The sequence below is a fragment of the Mauremys reevesii genome, linkage group 9, assembly GCF_016161935.1.
Source record: "Mauremys reevesii isolate NIE-2019 linkage group 9, ASM1616193v1, whole genome shotgun sequence".
Classification (NCBI taxonomy): Eukaryota; Metazoa; Chordata; order Testudines; family Geoemydidae; genus Mauremys; species Mauremys reevesii.
This window is the reverse complement of record NC_052631.1, coordinates 61,215,823-61,233,244: the sequence shown is the minus strand read 5'-3', so window position 1 is coordinate 61,233,244 and position 17,422 is coordinate 61,215,823. Positions and strand designations below refer to the sequence as shown.

The 17,422-nt window shown below is 55.8% G+C and overlaps 1 protein-coding gene across 1 annotated transcript; it reads left to right on the top strand.

Moving 5' to 3' along the window:
• Positions 1–365: 365 nt before the first annotated feature.
• APLN (apelin) lies at positions 366–9,299 on the top strand. Its single transcript, XM_039489656.1, has 3 exons — positions 366–579; positions 6,626–6,797; positions 7,439–9,299. Exons 1-2 carry the CDS (start codon positions 366–368, stop codon positions 6,790–6,792), a joined length of 381 nt encoding a protein of 126 aa, XP_039345590.1. The 3' UTR covers positions 6,793–6,797; positions 7,439–9,299.
• Positions 9,300–17,422: the final 8,123 nt, after the last annotated feature.

Sequence of the window (17,422 nt, the reverse complement as noted above, 5' to 3'; positions counted from 1 at the left end):
AGACAGGGGACCAGAAGGGGAGGATCAGGTCCTCTCTGTGTGTATGGGGGGGGCGTGTGTGTGCAGAATTTGACGCCTACAGAGAACGCAGGGAAGTGTTGATTCGGGATGGGGCAGGGGACACACACCTAAGGGGGAAGGAGTTCGAAAAACTGAGGCCTAGGCCAGGGGTCCCTCGACCGGGTCGGGCTCCTCTCGCAGGCCGGGTCCTGGGGTCCCCAGCCCGGGTTGCTCGAGGTCCTTGTGCAGGGCGGGGAGGGCAGCTGGCCCCGCCAGGGCGGGCGGGGTCGGGCTGGCCGCGCCCCCCTCCGTGCGGTGGGTGCTGGAGCGAGCAGGGGAGGCCCCTCGCCAGCCTCCGCGGCCACATGACCGGGCGGGCCGGGAGCCAGGCACACGGCTCGGCTACAAATGCAGCCCCCGGCGCGAGCGGGTGCATTCGTCGCCGCCGCCGCCTGGCAGAGCCCGGCCCCTACCCGCCGAGCGACGCGCCCGGCTGCAGCCCCGATCCCACCATGAGCGTGCGGCGCTGGCTGCTGGCGCTGCTGTTGCTCTGGCTCGCCCTGAGCGCGGGCTCCGGAGGTGAGTGCGCAGGGGCCGGGTGTCCGCTGGCGGGGCCGGCCGCAGCCCCGGCTCGGCACTTGTTGCACAGGCCGGGCTCAGGAAGCGGCTGGCGCTGGGCTGCGGGGAGCGGCCCCTCTCCTGGGCGCCGGGACACCTGTGGCAGGCAGCGGGTCGTACCAGCCCTGGCCGCGCTCAGCGCCTGGCCTCGGGGGCCCGGGGTTCTCCGTCCTGCTTCTCCTTGCGGCCGAGGGCTGTGATGGGCACCGATCCGCCTAGCCTCTTCCCCAGTCCCACAGTGCCAGCCGCTCTCATACCCAGCTGGATCTGCTCATTAACGGGCATGGCCGTGTGTCTTCCTAACCCGCAGCAAAGCAGCTCCCCTGCCAGGCTTCCTGAAGGGCGATGGGGCGCATGGACGTGCTGTCGCTGGTGTGGAGCCAGAAGGGGACATAGCAGAGCAGGGGGGGTGAACAGGGGGTTGTCTGTGCAGGGATGGGAGTGTGGGATGAGGGCACTGTGCCTCCCCACCAGGCTGCCCCGACCGTAGCAGTACCCTCTCCTTAAGGGGCATGCCTGACCTAGGCCCTTGCCTCAGCCCATGCCCCCTGGTGATCTTGCAGGGCAGGAGGGGACCTGTTGCAAGAACAGACTTGCCAAAGGAGTTAACTTTCTGTGCAGGAGCCAGAACCGGTGACAGACGCTGACTCCCCCTGCGAGAGGAAGGCAGGAGCAGATGAGTGGTTTGGCTTCAACAGCTCTGTTTAATTGGTGAATGTGTCTGGTCAGGAAAGTGAGGAGATAATAGCTGTGGCTTGAGGTTGGACTAGCATGGGGCTTGCTGTGCACGCTTCCTGCAGAAAGCTGCAGAGATGGCTCCGTCGTGACCACAGCACCCCCCCAGCAGTCTGGCCTTTGGCCCCCAGCCCTTCCCCACAGCTCCCTAGCATTCCATTCACTGCAGCAGTGACTCCTAATTATCTGGCAATGTGTGTTGGCTTTGTGATGTGGCTACACTGCACTGCTAGGGACTAGCTGGGGTCCACAAACGCAGATCGCTTGGGACTTAATGCAGCTCTTTGGAGCCACAGGCTCGTGCTTTAAACATAGCAGCACAAAGGCTAAACTTACAAGGCAGCGACAGGGTGTGTGTTTATCCGAGTGTCATGGGGAAGGGAAAGAGCTTCCAGATCACATGGGGTTAAATGGCATTGCAGATAGCTGTGGGGTCTCAGGCTGATCTAGAGAAACTCTGCTTAGTGTGCCCTTGAGCCTGCTGAGGCAGAAGGGGAGAGAACACCTGATGCTGAGTGTCAACGGATCCCAGGAGAGCTGCCCACAGTGACTCCCCGCCAAGATCAGCTCAGTACGTCTCCTGTTGGCACAGCTAGAGGGCTGGCCCCCTTTGGCCTTGGCTAGTGAAACCTCTGCCGGTAGCCCACAGGTGCCAGTTTGATCCTTGGTGGCTGTAATGGGCAGGATGCCCATATGGTGATACCAGCTGCCAGACTGGCACCCGCCCAGCTGCATCTGCTGTAGTGGCTGCCACTTACCAGGTGCCACTGGGCTTGTTCAGGTAGGCAGGAAGCTTGTTCCCAGATCCCTGGCATCAAGGTGGAGGTGGGTTTTCACAGTGTGCAGAGGGCATCTGATGCCCATTTTTGTATCCTTCCTGTTCACAGTTGCTCCCTGGTCTTTCTGCCATTGTTCTGGTGCTGTCTGAAATTCTCTCCCAGTTCTTACCTCCTGCCCTGCTGGAACAGTGAAGGGCGCACCCGGGGAATGCATGGAGCGGAAGCCTGCTGTGCTCCAAACACTGGCGCCGTCAGCCTGTGGCAGATTTTGTATGTAGCTAATGAGATGCTCAAAAGAAAAACAGGTGCTTATAAGCAGTGCTGGTGCTGGTGGAAGGTGTCTGAGTGACAGCCCTGGAGGCTGAAAGCTTCTGTGTGCACAGAACAAGTGGACAGGCAGCAGCAGTGCCAGCATCCGAGAGTGGCAGGAGGAGGCATGGAAAAAGTGGGTAGCTGCAAGGGGCTCTTGTGTGAGGCGCCCAATACGGAGCAGCCTGGGAATTGGTAGGCAGGTGGAGAGCTGTGGTCATAGTCTGGCCCAACGCCTCGGAACCCCAAACAGGAGGGGATTTCCAGCTCCACACAAGCTGTAGACCAGCACCTTGTGAGTGGGGTGAAAGGGTTGTTTCCCCACCATGAGCTGTGCTGTAGGGCTGGGACTGCTGCCGCAGACTGTGCCTCCATGAGGGGAAAACACCACAGCTGCGCCTGAGGTTTCTGTGCCAGCGCAATGGCCCTGTCCTTGCAGGTGCCGCCTCAGGGAGGGGTTCCAGACTGTGCAGCACAGGGGTGGGGAGGGGGCTGCAGCAGCAGCAGCAGGGTTGTGCTGAACAGCGCAATGGCCACAGCCACAGGGTCTCTGCTCTTTCTGGCCCTGGGCCTCAAGCTGCAGCCAGGAAAAGCTCCAGGACCCCCTCCAGCCATGAAGGCAAAGGAGGGGGGTTGGGCCAGGGAGTCATGCTGTGCCCTCAAGTAGTGAGTGTCTGGCTAAGGGGGGCTGGGGTCTCATGCTCAGGTTACTGTGGACTGGCCCTGTGGCTCTGGAGCTGGTGAATCCCCGGAGCCGAGCACTGTGCACTGCCCAGCGGGGGGGAGGGAGCCTGCCCAGTGATGCTAAACCAGAGCACCTCAGATGGTCTAGCGGGGCAGGGGCTGGCCCTGGCAGTGGAGACGCAGGCAGTGCCAGCCTGGCCCTAGCTGGCATGCAGGGCAGAACACGCAAAGCTAGCCTGGGGGCTAATCAACACCTCACCGATGGAGCCTTGTTGACAGGAATTGTAGGCTCTTCCTTCCCCCTCTGTCCAGCACAGACAAAGCGCTCTTCATGGTGATAACAAACCACATCCTGTCAGAACCGCTGGCTGGAAAGCCCAGCAAAACAACACCACATGGACAGGGCAGAGCGTCTCAGCCGCGGGAGCCTGTGTGCCACCCGGCAACCAGAGGGGCTGGAGCCTGGGACCAGGCCAGGGCTTGGGAGGCCTGCTTTCCCTCCCCCACCCCATCATTTTCTCTGCCTCAGGCACAGAACCATGGCACCAGTGGCCGCCTGGAGATGTGGCTGTGGGGAGCCCTGGCCTCCAGCTCCCCTTTCTGGCTAAGGCTGCCCAGGCTGCCTTCATATGACTGTAATGGGGAGGGGTCTCCCTGCACAGGGGAGGGCAGCTTACCCCACCTTCTCCCTGCCCCAGATCAAGCTCCCAGGTGAGCTGTCTAGGGGGTGGGGGGCAGTGTTGTAATGGGATCATCCCAGGGACCACCCCAGCCTGCATGGGGCTGCATCACAACTCAGGACCTCTTGCAGACTAGTTGCTATGTGACTCCCCAGGGGATTAGGGGCAGCCCAGAGCCCTGGTGCCTGGGAGGGAACAGACTGCTGGAATTCAGGGCATTTCTCACTGGATTAGTCGGAGTTTCCCAGCGTGGTGGAATGGTACAGAGGAATAATGAGGGGGGTGCACCCCCATCCCAACTCCAACACCAGGTGTCATTGGTATAGATGCAGACTCCACCCCACAGGGTCTTCTGAGACCCTGGGGGTCAAAGAGTGCAGGGAATGGCAAAGTGTGTGAGGTGGGGTGCAGCCACAGCCCATGCAAGTGGCCTGTAGGGAGGGCAGTATGTGGTGCATGTACATGGAGGCTGCATGTTTGTACTCCACACTATGAGCGAGTGGGTGTGCAGTGATGGAAGCAGGCACAGCTGCTCTGTGGGGCTGTGTGTGCAGTTAGATATGTGAGGTTCTCAGGGAGGCTGCCCCAAAGCCTGGTATCTGTGTGTGGAGGAGTGGTGGCTCATGGTTACTGGTTGGGGGTGGCTGTGTGCCGGGCAGGGGAGTGGAATGCAGAGCCTGTGAGTGTGAGCATGGGCTGAGGCTGCTATTTGATCCAGGGATACCAGGAGCCCTGGCTGCTGGCATGAACTGTCCCCACTTGCCAGAGAATTCCCCATGGCACCATGCCAAGGGCTGTAAGTGACCTAGCCAAGTCACTACAGGAAGCACTCCACAGCCTAATGGCTCCTGCTGGGGGTAATCCAGGAAACCGGCTGCACACTCGGGGCCAATTTCCATCACCACTCTGTGTACCTTGCCTTGGGCGATGGACAGGTCTGGCTGGGACGCTGACACCCATCAGGGATGTGCTGCCTGTCAGTGATCCTGGAACCACAGCCTGGGCTGAGAAGGCCCGAGGCGCTAGTCTGGAAGCGATAGCCGATAGCCCAGGAGGCTTCCAGCCAGAGGCAGCAAATCCAGCCACTGAATCCAGAGAGAGTGAAAAATGCAAAGTAACCAATTCCTGGCAATGGCTCTGAGAGCAGTGGACTAGTTACTAGCCACTGGCATTCCCTGTCTTATCCTGTGTCTGAACCCAGAGCAGTGACTAGACTGCCCTGGGGATAGAAGTCTGCTGAGGGGGTTCCCTAGAGGGGCTTCCCTCCTTCCCAGGATACTCTGCAGAAGACTGGGAGGCTGCTCTCTGCAGCTGGGTGCCCTGGGCTCTGCCCCTGCTTAGAGTAAGCTGATTGGGGGAGTGGGCTGAGATGCAGCACTGTGTTTTCTGCTATAGCCCAATGTTTAACCTGTGGTGGGGGCTGAATTCCCACCCTGGCTGGAGAGGGGACCCTGCCTGGGGTGGCCATTGGCTCTTCCCATAGGAATCTCCCTGCCTTTGTGGCACTGGGCAGGATGCAAAGGCCGGGAGAAGAGGAGGAAATGCAGCAGGTCCCTCTCCCTGCTGGTGGGAGAAGCAGCAGGAAATGGTGACCTGCTCTGCGGTGCTTGGGCCAGGTTTGATGTGCAGCCAGTAATGGTGCGAGGAGGATAGGCTCTGCTGGGGTTAACTGTCCCAAGGAGGGCTGGAGTCCTAGGAGGGGATTTCCAAGAATATCTCCCCAGCCCTGCCACAAGATGCATCCTCAGGAGGAAGGAAATGAATTGGTCTCAGTGAGGGGCTTCAGTTGATCCCAGCCCACCCCTGAGCAAGAGAGCTGAGCTCACTTTTTCCTTCCCCAGAGGAGAGTCCCTCTGGCAGGCAGCTGGGGAAGCAAGCCCAGCAGGGCGTGACACAGAGCCAATTCTGGGAGGGGCCAGCCCTGCCCACCCCCCATAGAAACAGCCCCTGGCTTTGCCCATCTCACCCTGAGTGGGGTGGGAGGGAGAGGAGGCCTCTTCACACAGACATGTGGACAGTCTGTGCTGGGATGGCTCCAGGCAGGTCCTTCCATGATAAATGCACCAGGAAAAGATTCAGAAGAGGGCTGCAAAAATTAGGGGTTTGAAACAGCTTCTACCTGAGGAGAGATTAATAAGATTGGGACTGTTCAGCTTGGAAAAGAGATGTCTAAGGGGGGATATGATTGGGGTCTATAAAATCATGACAGGTGTGGAGAAAGTAGATATGAGAAGGCATAAATAACACTTCCTTAACACAAGAACTAGGGGCCACCAAATGAAATTAACAGGCAGCAAGTTTAAAACAAACAAAAGGAAGTATTTCTTCACACAATGCACAGTCAACCTGTGGAACTCTTTGCCAGAGGATGTTGTGAAGGCCAAGACTATAACAGGGTTCAAAAAGGAACTAGATAAATTCATGGAGGATAGGTCCATCAGTGGCTATTAGCCAGGATGGGCAGGGATGGTGTTCCTACCCTCTGTTTGCCAGAAGCTGGGAGTGGATGACGGGATGGATCACTTGGTGATGACCTGTTCTGTTCATTCCCTCTGGGTTACCTGGCATTGGCCGCTGTCGGAAGACAGGATACTGGTGTAGATGGACTTTTGATCTGACCCAGTTATGGGTCTTATGTTCAGCAAGGCAGAATGTAGGATCTGAAAACCAAGAGTTGGGGCAGGATTGGGGGACTCTGAATATTGGGTTCAGGAACCACTGAGCTCTGGGAGCCCTGGGACATGCCAGGCCTGCTGTGTGTGACTTGAGGGGCTTTGTGGGCAGGGGCCTCTGGCACTAACATGCTTCCTCTGTCTGCAGCACCATTGGCCGAGGCGCCGGATGGCAGAGACCTGGAGAAAGGGAACATTCGGAACCTGGTGCACCCCAAGGGGGTGCGGAATGGAGCAGGACACCGGCAGAATGGCTGGAGAAAGTCCCGGCGTCCAAGACCCCGTCTCTCCCACAAGGGCCCCATGCCTTTCTAGCGCAGGTAATGGGTCTTTCCATGGGAGGGTGGGGGAGCTACGTGGGACCAGCCCAGCACAGTGTGGCAGGGCATGTCTGGGGAGGTGCAGGCATGTGGGGAAGCACCACGGCTGGGAGAGCAATCCCAACAGAGTACAGGTGCTCTAGCCACAAGCCTCATCCTAGCCCTCTGACACCGAACACCTGTCCTGGGGGTGGAGATAGTGCTCGGAGCTGCTGTCCATAGAGCAGTTGTGAACAGAGTGCATCCCCAATGGGTGCAATGCTTCAGTCCATCCCCAATGGGTGCAATGCTTCAGTCCAGCTGCTCATAGCTACCAGGGTCTGCACTAGAGAGGGTGGGGTTCCCTGAGATTATCCTGGAGGCCATAGCTTCTGGAGTATCTGCAGTTGGGGGCTAGGGGGCTCCACCAGGACCATTCGCTTGGTTATAGAATAGAAAGCCAGATGTGATTTTTCTGCACTCCTCAGAATGGGCTCTGGGGGCAGCCTCTTAAGTAGGAGGAGAGCCTGGGTTTGTGTCTCTATTGCAAAGGTGCAGGAGGGAGCTGTGTGGGCTGGACTGGGTGCTGGGGGGAGAGGTCAGTCTCCCAGTGTGGGCTGTGGCCTCCCCTGACTTGTCTCCTTGCCTCTGTTCACTTGCAGGGTTGCTGTTGGCCCCCTGAAGGCCCGTTCCCATTGTCCTCTCTGCTTTATAGACTGGTTTGCTTGTCATGGAGCCCTGAGTGCGGCGCTCCTGCCTGCTGAGGTGGGCAGGCTCCTCCTGTCCGCCAGCCTGTCATGCAGCCACCCTGGATGGAGCTGTCAGCACCTCGACTCCCCTTACATACAGAGACACAGACCCGCACACGCCCAGCAGGCATCTCCGCGCCTTGTCTCTGCAGACCCGACACCCAAGCTGGGTGCAGCTGCTGGCATCTTTCCCATTTCCCTGCTGATGCCTGGAGTGGATCCCCCGCCTCTTTCCAGCCCTTAGCAGAGGGGACACTGCCCAGGGCTCACCTTGACCTAGCCAGCCTCATAGTCCTGAGTGGGCCCCTAACACAGCTCAGGACTGGACGGGTGCCTGGCTGCCAGCTCCCTCTGTCCCCTTGGCTGTCTCTCTCTCACACACAAGCAGCAGGACCGCAGACTCCTGTGCATGGGGATCTCTGGGCTGAGGGGATTGGGCTGGGTTGCCCTTGCTCCCTTGGTGTTTCCATGGGGCGGGGAGGAAGAGCACTGCTGTAATGAGCCTGCCTGGTCTCATTGCTGCCCTGGCTTCTTGTTAGCCTGCCAAGAGGCTGGGCAAAGAGCATGTAGCTCCAGTGCAGCTGTGACAGGGGGGTCATGCTAGGGGCTGGAAGCTGTGGCTGGTATGAGAAGGCCACTGGGGCTGAGAAGCACAGAGGGAGAAACTATTCTTCTGACCTCCCTAGGCAATCCCCCATTAGTCCTGTCCCCTCCACTCCCTAGAGAGCTGAGCACCTCATCTGCAGGCATATAAGGTGGTGTTCGGTTTATGGGGTCTATTTATTCTTGTGGTGCTAAACCTGCACAGGGCTCTCAATGTCTTTGAACACCCTCCACCTTCCTCCATGGGAGATGAACTGGTCCGGTGCGTGGTGCTGCAGTGACGGCCTGGCGCCCTGGCCCTTGCTCTGCAATGACTCTCCCAACTGCCCCTCGGGGGGGCTGCTGGGTCCAGAGGATCTTGTACAGCATGGCCACACCCAATCCGTCCCCACATGACTGTCTCTCCATGCCCATCCTGCAGTCTGTTTTGCTGTGCATGTGGCGAGGACAGCGCCTACCCAGCGAGAGCTGGAGGAGGGAGTGAAGGAGCAGCCCTTGGAAGAGGGGCTTTCCCAGGCGTGGGGGCTAGGATCTGAGCCTGGGAGGCCTGCTGCTTTGCAGTGCCCCTGGTACTGCAGTGGTGCTATGACACAGGACCTGGGAGCGCCCTCTCCTGGCAGGGTGCAGGGAGGGGGGGGATCTGGCATCTGCACTGGCTAGTCTGGCAGGGAGCTCCCTTCCCCCACACTTCTGCACCAGGGGTTTCCCCTTGTGGCTCTTGGCTCCAATCACACTGAAGTCACTGGAGGGCCAGCTGTCGGGGGCATACCCCTCCCCAGCACTGAGCCATGGTGCCAGCACGGCTCCATAGGGTGAGGGGCGCCGAGTGGGTAGGCAGAGCTGGCTCTTGTGTAATATTTCAGCTGTGTGTCAGTGATTCTTGTATAAAATACTAATTTATACCAAATGGGGATGCCTTAGTCCAGACAAACCTGTTCCCTGTTGGTCACTGTTTTCTGCATCTGTAAAGATTGGTCTGTGTAAATGTCTTTCTAATAAAGTTATGATGACAATAAACCCTTCTTTTAGGAGGTCCAGGCACTGTTTGTTCCCTTCTCCCTTGGGATGGGGGTATGTGTGATCCTGGGTGTGTCAGCCCCCGGCTTAGACTGGACACTGCAGAGCACCCCCAGGGCTTCCCGGCTGTAGCTTGCAAAGGACTTTCCCCAAGTCGGTCAGGACCATCCCCATCGCACAGTGGGAAGCTGCATGGGACCAGGCCTGGAAGGAATGGAGTACTGAGGGGCAGTTAGGTTCTGATCAGTGGGCAGTCGTGAGCAGCTCTAGGGTGGTAGAATGTAACTGGGGCCCTGCCCAGTGCAGGACAGAGTCTGTCCCATCACCTTAGTCCCCTCCCAGGATTTACTGTTGCTTTTGTCGAGCTCGCTGGCAAGTGGTCTGGATCCTGAGTGGAAGCAGTTGGTTCAAGCCCCGCTGTCCCTGCCTGCCTCAACCACGCTGCAGCCCCCTTTGAAGTCAGGACAGTTATGTGAATCAACCCTCTGCCTCCCCTTTGTCCTGTGGAGGCCCATGCCTGCCTTGCCAGGAAGCCCTTAGCTGAATTAAGAGGGCTGTGATTCTGGCTTAGATCCCCCATGCAGACACTTGAGCCCAGGAAGAGCTCTTTTAACCAGGCCTCTGGGCTAGTCATGCAGTGGGTCATTGCTCCCTGCTCTGAGCCAGGAGCTTTCCTGTTTCCCTAGTAAGTCATAAAATGTTTTCTCACAAAACTTTACAGCTGCAAGTGCCACTGCAGTCCAACCATCGGGGCTGCTTTTTTCTTCCCTGAAATGCAGCCACTGCTGGGCTGGGGCTGGGCAGTTGTTTTGAACCAGAAGAGCATATCTCACTCAAAGTGGGTGGTGGAGGGTTTAAGGAGGCAGAATGGAACTACCCGCAGTGGAGGTGGCTGGATCTGCATGGCCCAGTGCATCATCCCAACAGTGTTCTAACTGCAGGAAGCCACCTTGAGGCTGGTTATGCTGAAGGAGTGTGCGGGTGTTTGTGACAGTGCATGTATTTTGGGAGGGGAGGGGTTGCTATCTAGAGGCTGCCTCGTCAGAACTAAAGTGACGCTCCAGTGCCAAGAAACTCATGGACTTCAGTCCTCACTCCCCATTCACCTACGCAGGATGTTATTTCCTAGTTCCTACTGCCCGGTCCCAGGCAGAAGAGGCAGGATATGTGTGCAGAGGCTCACACCGGAGGGTACTCCCAGGGGCTGAATGTCTGAACCTGCCCATTGGCTGAGGTGTTGGTATAGAAAAAACAGGAGCTTCACAGACATGCTGTAGAGCAGGCCTGCACAACTCGTAAAGCGGCAAGGCACATATCACTCCAAAGAAAACAGCTGAGGGCCGAACCCCCCTGGCCCTGCTGAAACACCCCCCCCCCCCAGCGCTGCCCAGCCCCCCGAAACACATCTCCTGCCCCAGGGCTGCCTGGCCCCACGGAACCCCCCCCGCCCCCAAGTATAAAGCCGCACTGCCACTGCCCACCTGGCTCATCATCCCCCCCGTGAAATACGGGGAGGAGAAAGGGGGGACAGTTTGAAGGGATTTTCTGGAGCCATTAACTAAGGGGAGGGGAAAATGGGGCAGTGTGAAGGGATTGGATTTGACTGTCAAACACAGGGAGCTTAGGGGGGCAGTGTGATAGGGGAGGGGGAAGGTCCCTGGACCAGGGAAGGGAGCAGCAGTCGGGGCAGGCAGGGCCGGCTCCAGACCCCAGCGCGCCAAGTGCGCGCTTGGGGCGGCGTGCCGCGGGAGGGCGGCAGGCGGCTCCGGTGGACCTCCCGCAGGCATGCCTGCGGAGGGTCCGCTGGTCCCGCGGCTCCGGTGGACGTCCCGCAGGCATGTCTGTGGAGGGTCCATTGGTCCCGCAGCTTCGGTGGAGCATCCGCAGGCACGTCTGCAGGAGGTCCACCGGAGCCGCGGGACCGGCGACCGCCAGAGTGCCCCCTGCAGCGTGCCGCCGTGCTTGGGGTGGCACAATTCCTAGAGCCGCCCTTGGGGGCAGGGCAGGTCTCTCTCTCTCCCGCCCCTCTCCTCCCCTGGGGATATCCTGGCTGCCCACAGACAGTTCAACCCTCCCACCCCCAATCCCTACGGAGGCCGCCTTGGGACCAACCTGCGCAGTAGCTGCCCCGCCCCCAACCGAAAGGAGGGATTTGGAGGGGGTCTCAGCCTAGTCCCTGTCCCTCGCCTGAGCTGCGGCTCAAGCCCAGGCCGGGTGCCCCTCCCCTCGCTCGGTGCCCAGCGCTTCCTACCTCAGCGGGTCTTGGAAGTGATGCACCTGCTGTACGCCATGCGGGTGGAGTAGGAGATGGAGGCACGTGCGGTTCTGACCGTTAGGGTGGTTGGAGCGTGGCGTGTGCGCGTGGGGCTGTGAGGCAAGGGGCAAACCCAGCAGCCCCACTCCATCGCTTGCCCGCGGGCTGCACAGTGAGCCCACGTGGGCCGCATGCAGTCCAGGGGCTGCATGTTGTGCAGGCCTACTGTAGAAAGAGTTACTCTCCTGCTAGGCCAGCAGAGGTGTGGCAAGGGCACAAGGAAAAGGAGTGGGGTCCAAGAGGGACGACAGAGGGATGAGGCTGTGGGACCAAGAGCTGGGTGGAGTGACAGACGTAGACCCATAGGACTGGAAGAGACATCTAGTCTAGTCCCCTGCACTCATGGCAGGACTAAGGATTAGACCATCACTGACAGGTGCTTTGTCTAACCTACTCTTAAAAATCTCCAGTGATGGAGATTCCACAACCTCCCTAGGCAATCTATTCCGGAGCTTACCCATCCCAACAGTTAGCAAGTTTTTCCTAATGTCCCCCTAAACCTCCCTTGCTGCAATAAACCCATTGCTACTTGTCCTATCCGCAGAGGTTAAAAAGAACAATTTTTCTCCCTCCTCCTTGTAACAGCCTTTTATGTACTTGAAAACTATTATCGTGTCCCCTCTCAGTCTTCTCTTTTCGAGACTAAACAAACCCAATTTTTAAAATCTTCCCTCATAGGTCATGTTGTCTAGACCTTTAATCATTTTGGTTGCTCTTCCTTGGACTTTCTCCAATTTGTCCACATCCTTCCTGAAATGTGGCACCCAGAACTGGACACAATACTCCAGCTGAGGCGTGAGTAGAGTGGAAGAATTACTTCTCGTGTCTTGCTTGCAACACTCTTGCTAATACATCCCAGAATGATGTTCACTTTTTTTTTTTTTTGCAACTGTTACACCGTTGACTCATATTTAGCTTGCGGTCCACTCTGTGCAACTGATTGTTCCTTCCTAAATGGAGTACTTTGCATTTGTCCTTTATTGAATTTCACCCTATTTACTTCAGACCATTTCTCTAGTTTGTCCAGATCATTTTGAATTTTAATTCTATCCTCCAAAGCACTTCAGCCAGCTTGGTATCATCCACAAACTTTATAAGTGTACTCTCTATGCCATTAGCTAAATCATTGATTAAGTTATTAATCAGAACTGGACCCAGAACTGATCCCTGTGGGACCCCACTCATTATGCCCTTCCATCATGACTGTGAACCACTGATAACTACTCTCTGGGAATGGTTTTCTAACCACCTTATACTAGTTTCATCTAGGTTACATGCAGGGTGGCTCAGGGAGTGCTAGGGTTGCCACCTCTGAGCAGGACTACCACCTGCCCCCACCCTACTGCATACCCCCTGGACACCACCTGCCCCCCCCCAAGGCCCTGTCTTCCAGCCTGTCTCCTGCTCCCAGGGCTGCCCTGCGCACTGACCTCACCAAGCAGAATGCAGCACAAGCCAGATCCACCCCATTTCTGCTCAGGGCGACCCTTGCAGCCAGTATGTACGTGGCAGCAACTGGGCGCTGCTGCCCGTAACTCCCCCTGTCCTGCTTACTGCTCCCAAACCACCTCCTCCCCGACACGCTGAACCCAAGCACCCTCTGCAAAGGCACTGCCACCCCTGCTGTAGACAGTAGGCAGGGTCGGTGCAACCTATTAGGTGACCTAGGCGGTCGCCTAGGGCGCTAGGATTGGGGGTGGGGGGGGTTTCTTAAGCGGCGACCACGGCGGCCAGATCTTCAGCCGCCCCAGTCGCCACCGGCATTTAGGCAGAGGGAGCTAGGGTAGGGGGGCACGGGGAGGGCCACCTGCAGCAAGTAAGGGGGGGACAGCACGCAGGGGAACTCCCCGCCCCAACTAACCCCTGCCCCACCTCCTCCCTGAGCAGGATGTGGCTGCTTCACTGCTCCCACCTCCTAGGCTTGCGGCGCCTAAGCTGATTGGTGCTGCAAGCCTGGGAGGCAGGAGAAGTGAAGCAGCAATGGCGTGCTCGGGGAGGAGGCGGAGCGGAGGTGAGCTGGGGCAAGCAGCTGCCACACGGCTCCCTGGGCCGGGGGAGGAGCTGCCATGGTCGGGGGCGGGGCGCCTCAGGGCGGAGGGAGGGTGGGGGAGCTGCTGCAGGGGGGGGTGCCTCAGGGCAGAGGGGGGGTGGGGAGCTGCCGCGGGGGGGGGACGCCTCAGGGCGCGGGTGGGGGGCCAGGGAGCCACCGCAGGGCTCGGGGACGGGGGAGGGCGCAAGGTGGAAGTTTCGCCTAGGGGGCAAAACATCCTTGCACCGGCCCTGACAGTAGGGCTGGGGGAGCCATTGGGGGTGACTGACAACAACCAGGGCTGGGCTGGGAGGACTTACAGGTTTCCTGGGACAGCTACCTAGAAAAGGGAAACTCCTGGGAAAATGGGGACAGGTGGCAGCTCCGGCGAGCACCAGAGACAGGAACCACTCAATGCAGCAGGGACAGGTGGCAGCTGAGCTCGCTGGCAGGGGCAGTTGGTTCAAGCCCTGCTGTCCTTGCCTGCCTGCCTCAGCCATGCTGCATCCCCCTTTGAAGTCAGGGCAGTTCAGTGAATCAACCCTCTGCCACCCCTCCATCCCGTGCAGGCCTATGCCTGCCTTGCCAGAGCTGAATTAGGAGGGCCGTGATGTTGGCTTAGATACCAGTGCAAACACTTGAGCCCAGAATGAGCTCTTTGAACCAGGCAGCTGGTCTAGACATGCTCCTCCCACTTCTGCCTGTAGCATTTCATTTTAGAGAAACAAGTGGAGGGAGGTAATATATTTTATTGGACCAATTTCTGTTGGTGAGAGTGTAAGGACTAAGGCCTTTTTCTTTAGTAAGTAGCAACTGCAGCCACATGTGGACAGCAGCAGCCGTGAGCTAAGAAGCAGCAAGTCACATCCTCACATTCCATCTAAATTACATCAAAACAGTGTAACATCACACTGTTAAGAAGGCTCCCGTCCAACAGTACCCAGCACCACCAGATAAAGAAATAGATCTTAAGATCTTTAAAGGAAACTGTGCTTGATAGCGTTCTGTCTGGCAAGAAATCACTTATCAACCATTGTGACTGTGAAATCTCTACTTCTATTGTCTTGCCTTTGTGGTCCCCACTTCCTTATTGTTTATCTGTACGGTCTCTGTCTGATTCTTTCATTGTTTCTGTCTGTTGCATAACTCATTTTGCAAGATTTAAATCAACTAAAGCAGTGAGGTCTGACTGGGTAAAGAACTGTTTAGTAGTGGGCTAGGGTGGGTGAAAAATACTGTTTTATAGGACTTTAGTTTAAAATGATTGGTTAAGATATAGCTAAGCAGGACTCAAGTTTCACTATATAAACAGGGTCCAAAGGGAAGTTCTTTGGAATCCAATTCCAGGACACAGCCCAAGATCAGAGCTGACAGACCTCAACATCCTGCCAACCATGTGGTGCAGAAGCTGGAGTCCCCACGTGACCTGATCCTGACTGGCCACCAGGAAAAGTTTGTCTGCCTTATTGGGAGTGGTGAGCATTGTATGCTTAGCATGTGCATTCTGTTTTGGTAACTGTTAATAAATAGAGGATAAGGATTGTAATGAATCATAGAATCATAGAACTTAAGATCAGAAGGGACCATTATGATCATCTAGTCTGACCTCCCGCAAGATGTAGGCCACAAAAGCTGACCCACCCACTCCTGAAATAACTCTCTCCCTTGACTCAGCTGTTGAAGTCCCCAAATCCTGATTTAAAGACTTCAAGTAGCAGATAATCCTCCAGGGCGACCCCTGCCCCATGCTGCGGAGGAAGGCGAAAAACCTCCAGAGCCACTGCCAATCTACCCTGGAGGAAAATTCCTTCCCGACCCCAAATATGGCGATCAGCTGAACCCCGAGCATGCGGGCAAGACTCTCCAGCCAGACACTCAGGAAAAAGACTTTCAATATCCCAACATTGACCCTCGGTACTAATTACCAGTGGTTGCACGTTATTGACCTATTGACTAAATCACGTTATCCTATCAAACCATTCCCTCCATAAACTTATCAAGCTTAATCTTAAAGCCAGAGAGGTCCTTCGCCCCCACTGTTTCCCTCGGTAGGCTGTTCCAGAATTTCACTCCCCTGATGGTTAGAAACCTTCGTCTAATTTCAAGCCTAAACTTCCCGACTGCCAATTTATATCCATTTGTCCTCGTGTCCACATTAGTACTGAGCTGAAATAATTCCTCTCCCTCCCTGGTATTTATCCCTCTGATATATTTAAAGAGTGCAATCATATCTCCTCTTATCCTTCTTTTGGTTAAGGAAAACAAACCGAGCTCCTCAAGTCTCCTTTCATACGACAGGCTTTCCATTCCTCGGATCATTCTAGTGACCCTTCTTTGTACCCGTTCCAGTTTGAATTCATCCTTCTTAAACATGGGAGACCAAAACTGCACACAGTACTCCAAATGAGGTCTCACCAACGCCTTGTATAACGGGACTAGCACCTCCTTATCTCTACTAGAAATACCTCGCCTAATGTATCCCAAGACCGCATTAGCTTTTTTAACGGCCACATCACATTGCCGACTCATAGTCATCCTGCGATCAACCAGGACTCCGAGGTCCTTCTTCCGTTACTTCCAACTGGTGCGTCCCCAGCTTATAACTAAAATTCCTGTTAGTCATCCCTAAATGCATAACCTTACACTTCTCATTATTGAATTTCATCCTATTACTAATACTCCAGTTTACAAGGTCATCCAAATCTCCCTGGAGGATATCCCGATTCTTCTCCGAATTGGCAATACCTCCCAACTTCGTGTCATCCGCAAACTTTATCAGCCCACTCCTACTTTTGGTTCCGAGGTCAGTGATAAATAGATTGAATAAGATCGGACCCAAAACTGAACCCTGAGGAACCCAACTGGTAACCTCCCTCCAACCCGACAGATCACCTTTCAATACGACCCGCTTCAGTCTCCCCTTTAACCAGTTCCTTATCCACCTCTGGATTTTCATTTTGATCCCCATCTTTTCCAATTTAACCAGTAATTCTTCATGCGGTACCATATCAAACGCCTTACTGAAATCAAGATATATTAGATCCACCACATTTCCCTTGTCTAGCGAGACACAACTGAGAGTATCAATTCAGGACGAATTGCTTACAGCAGGGCAGTTACAGCCCAAAGCTGGAGTTCCTCTACTAAGGCACCCCAAACCAGCCAAACAGAGAGGACTTTGGTTTTACCCCACTGGCTAGCCAGAAGTCATACAAGCAATTCCCTCAAATGCTCAGTTCCCTTGTATCACCATCACTACTTCTTATGGGGATGAATGGTTATGAAAACCAATACCCCAGTAAAAGAAAAAAGGTTTGCCCGATCCCAAAGGACCAAGCCCCAGACCCAGGTCAATATACCAGTTAGATCTTACCCACAAATCACGCTGTTGCCAATCCTTTCGAATCTAAAATCTAAAGGTTTATTCATAAAAAGAAAGAAACATAGATGAGAGTTAAAATTGGTTAAATGGAATCAATTACATACACTAATGGCAAAGTTCTTGGTTCAGGCTTGTAGCAGTGATGGAATAAACTGCAGGCTCAAATTAAGTCTCTGGTGTACATCCCTCACTGGGATGGGTCATTCAGTCCTTTGTTCAGAGCTTCAGTTTCGAGCATGGTTCCTCCAGAGGTTAGAAGCAGGATTGAAGACAAAATGGAGGGGTTTCCAGGGCCTTTTATATCCTCTGCCATGCGGAAGGACCCTTTGTTCTTACTGTGGAAAATCACAGCAACAAGGTGGAGTTTGGAGTCACATGGGCAAGTCACATGTCCATTCATGACTCAGTTCTTTACAGGTAGAGCAGCCATTGCTCCCATACTACCTTGAACGTTCCCAGGAAGACTCTTCATGTGTGGATTGGAGTCTCCCAAGGTCCATTGTCTGTTAAGTATTTCCTGATTTGGCACTTAATCTAAAGAGTCCCTTCTCA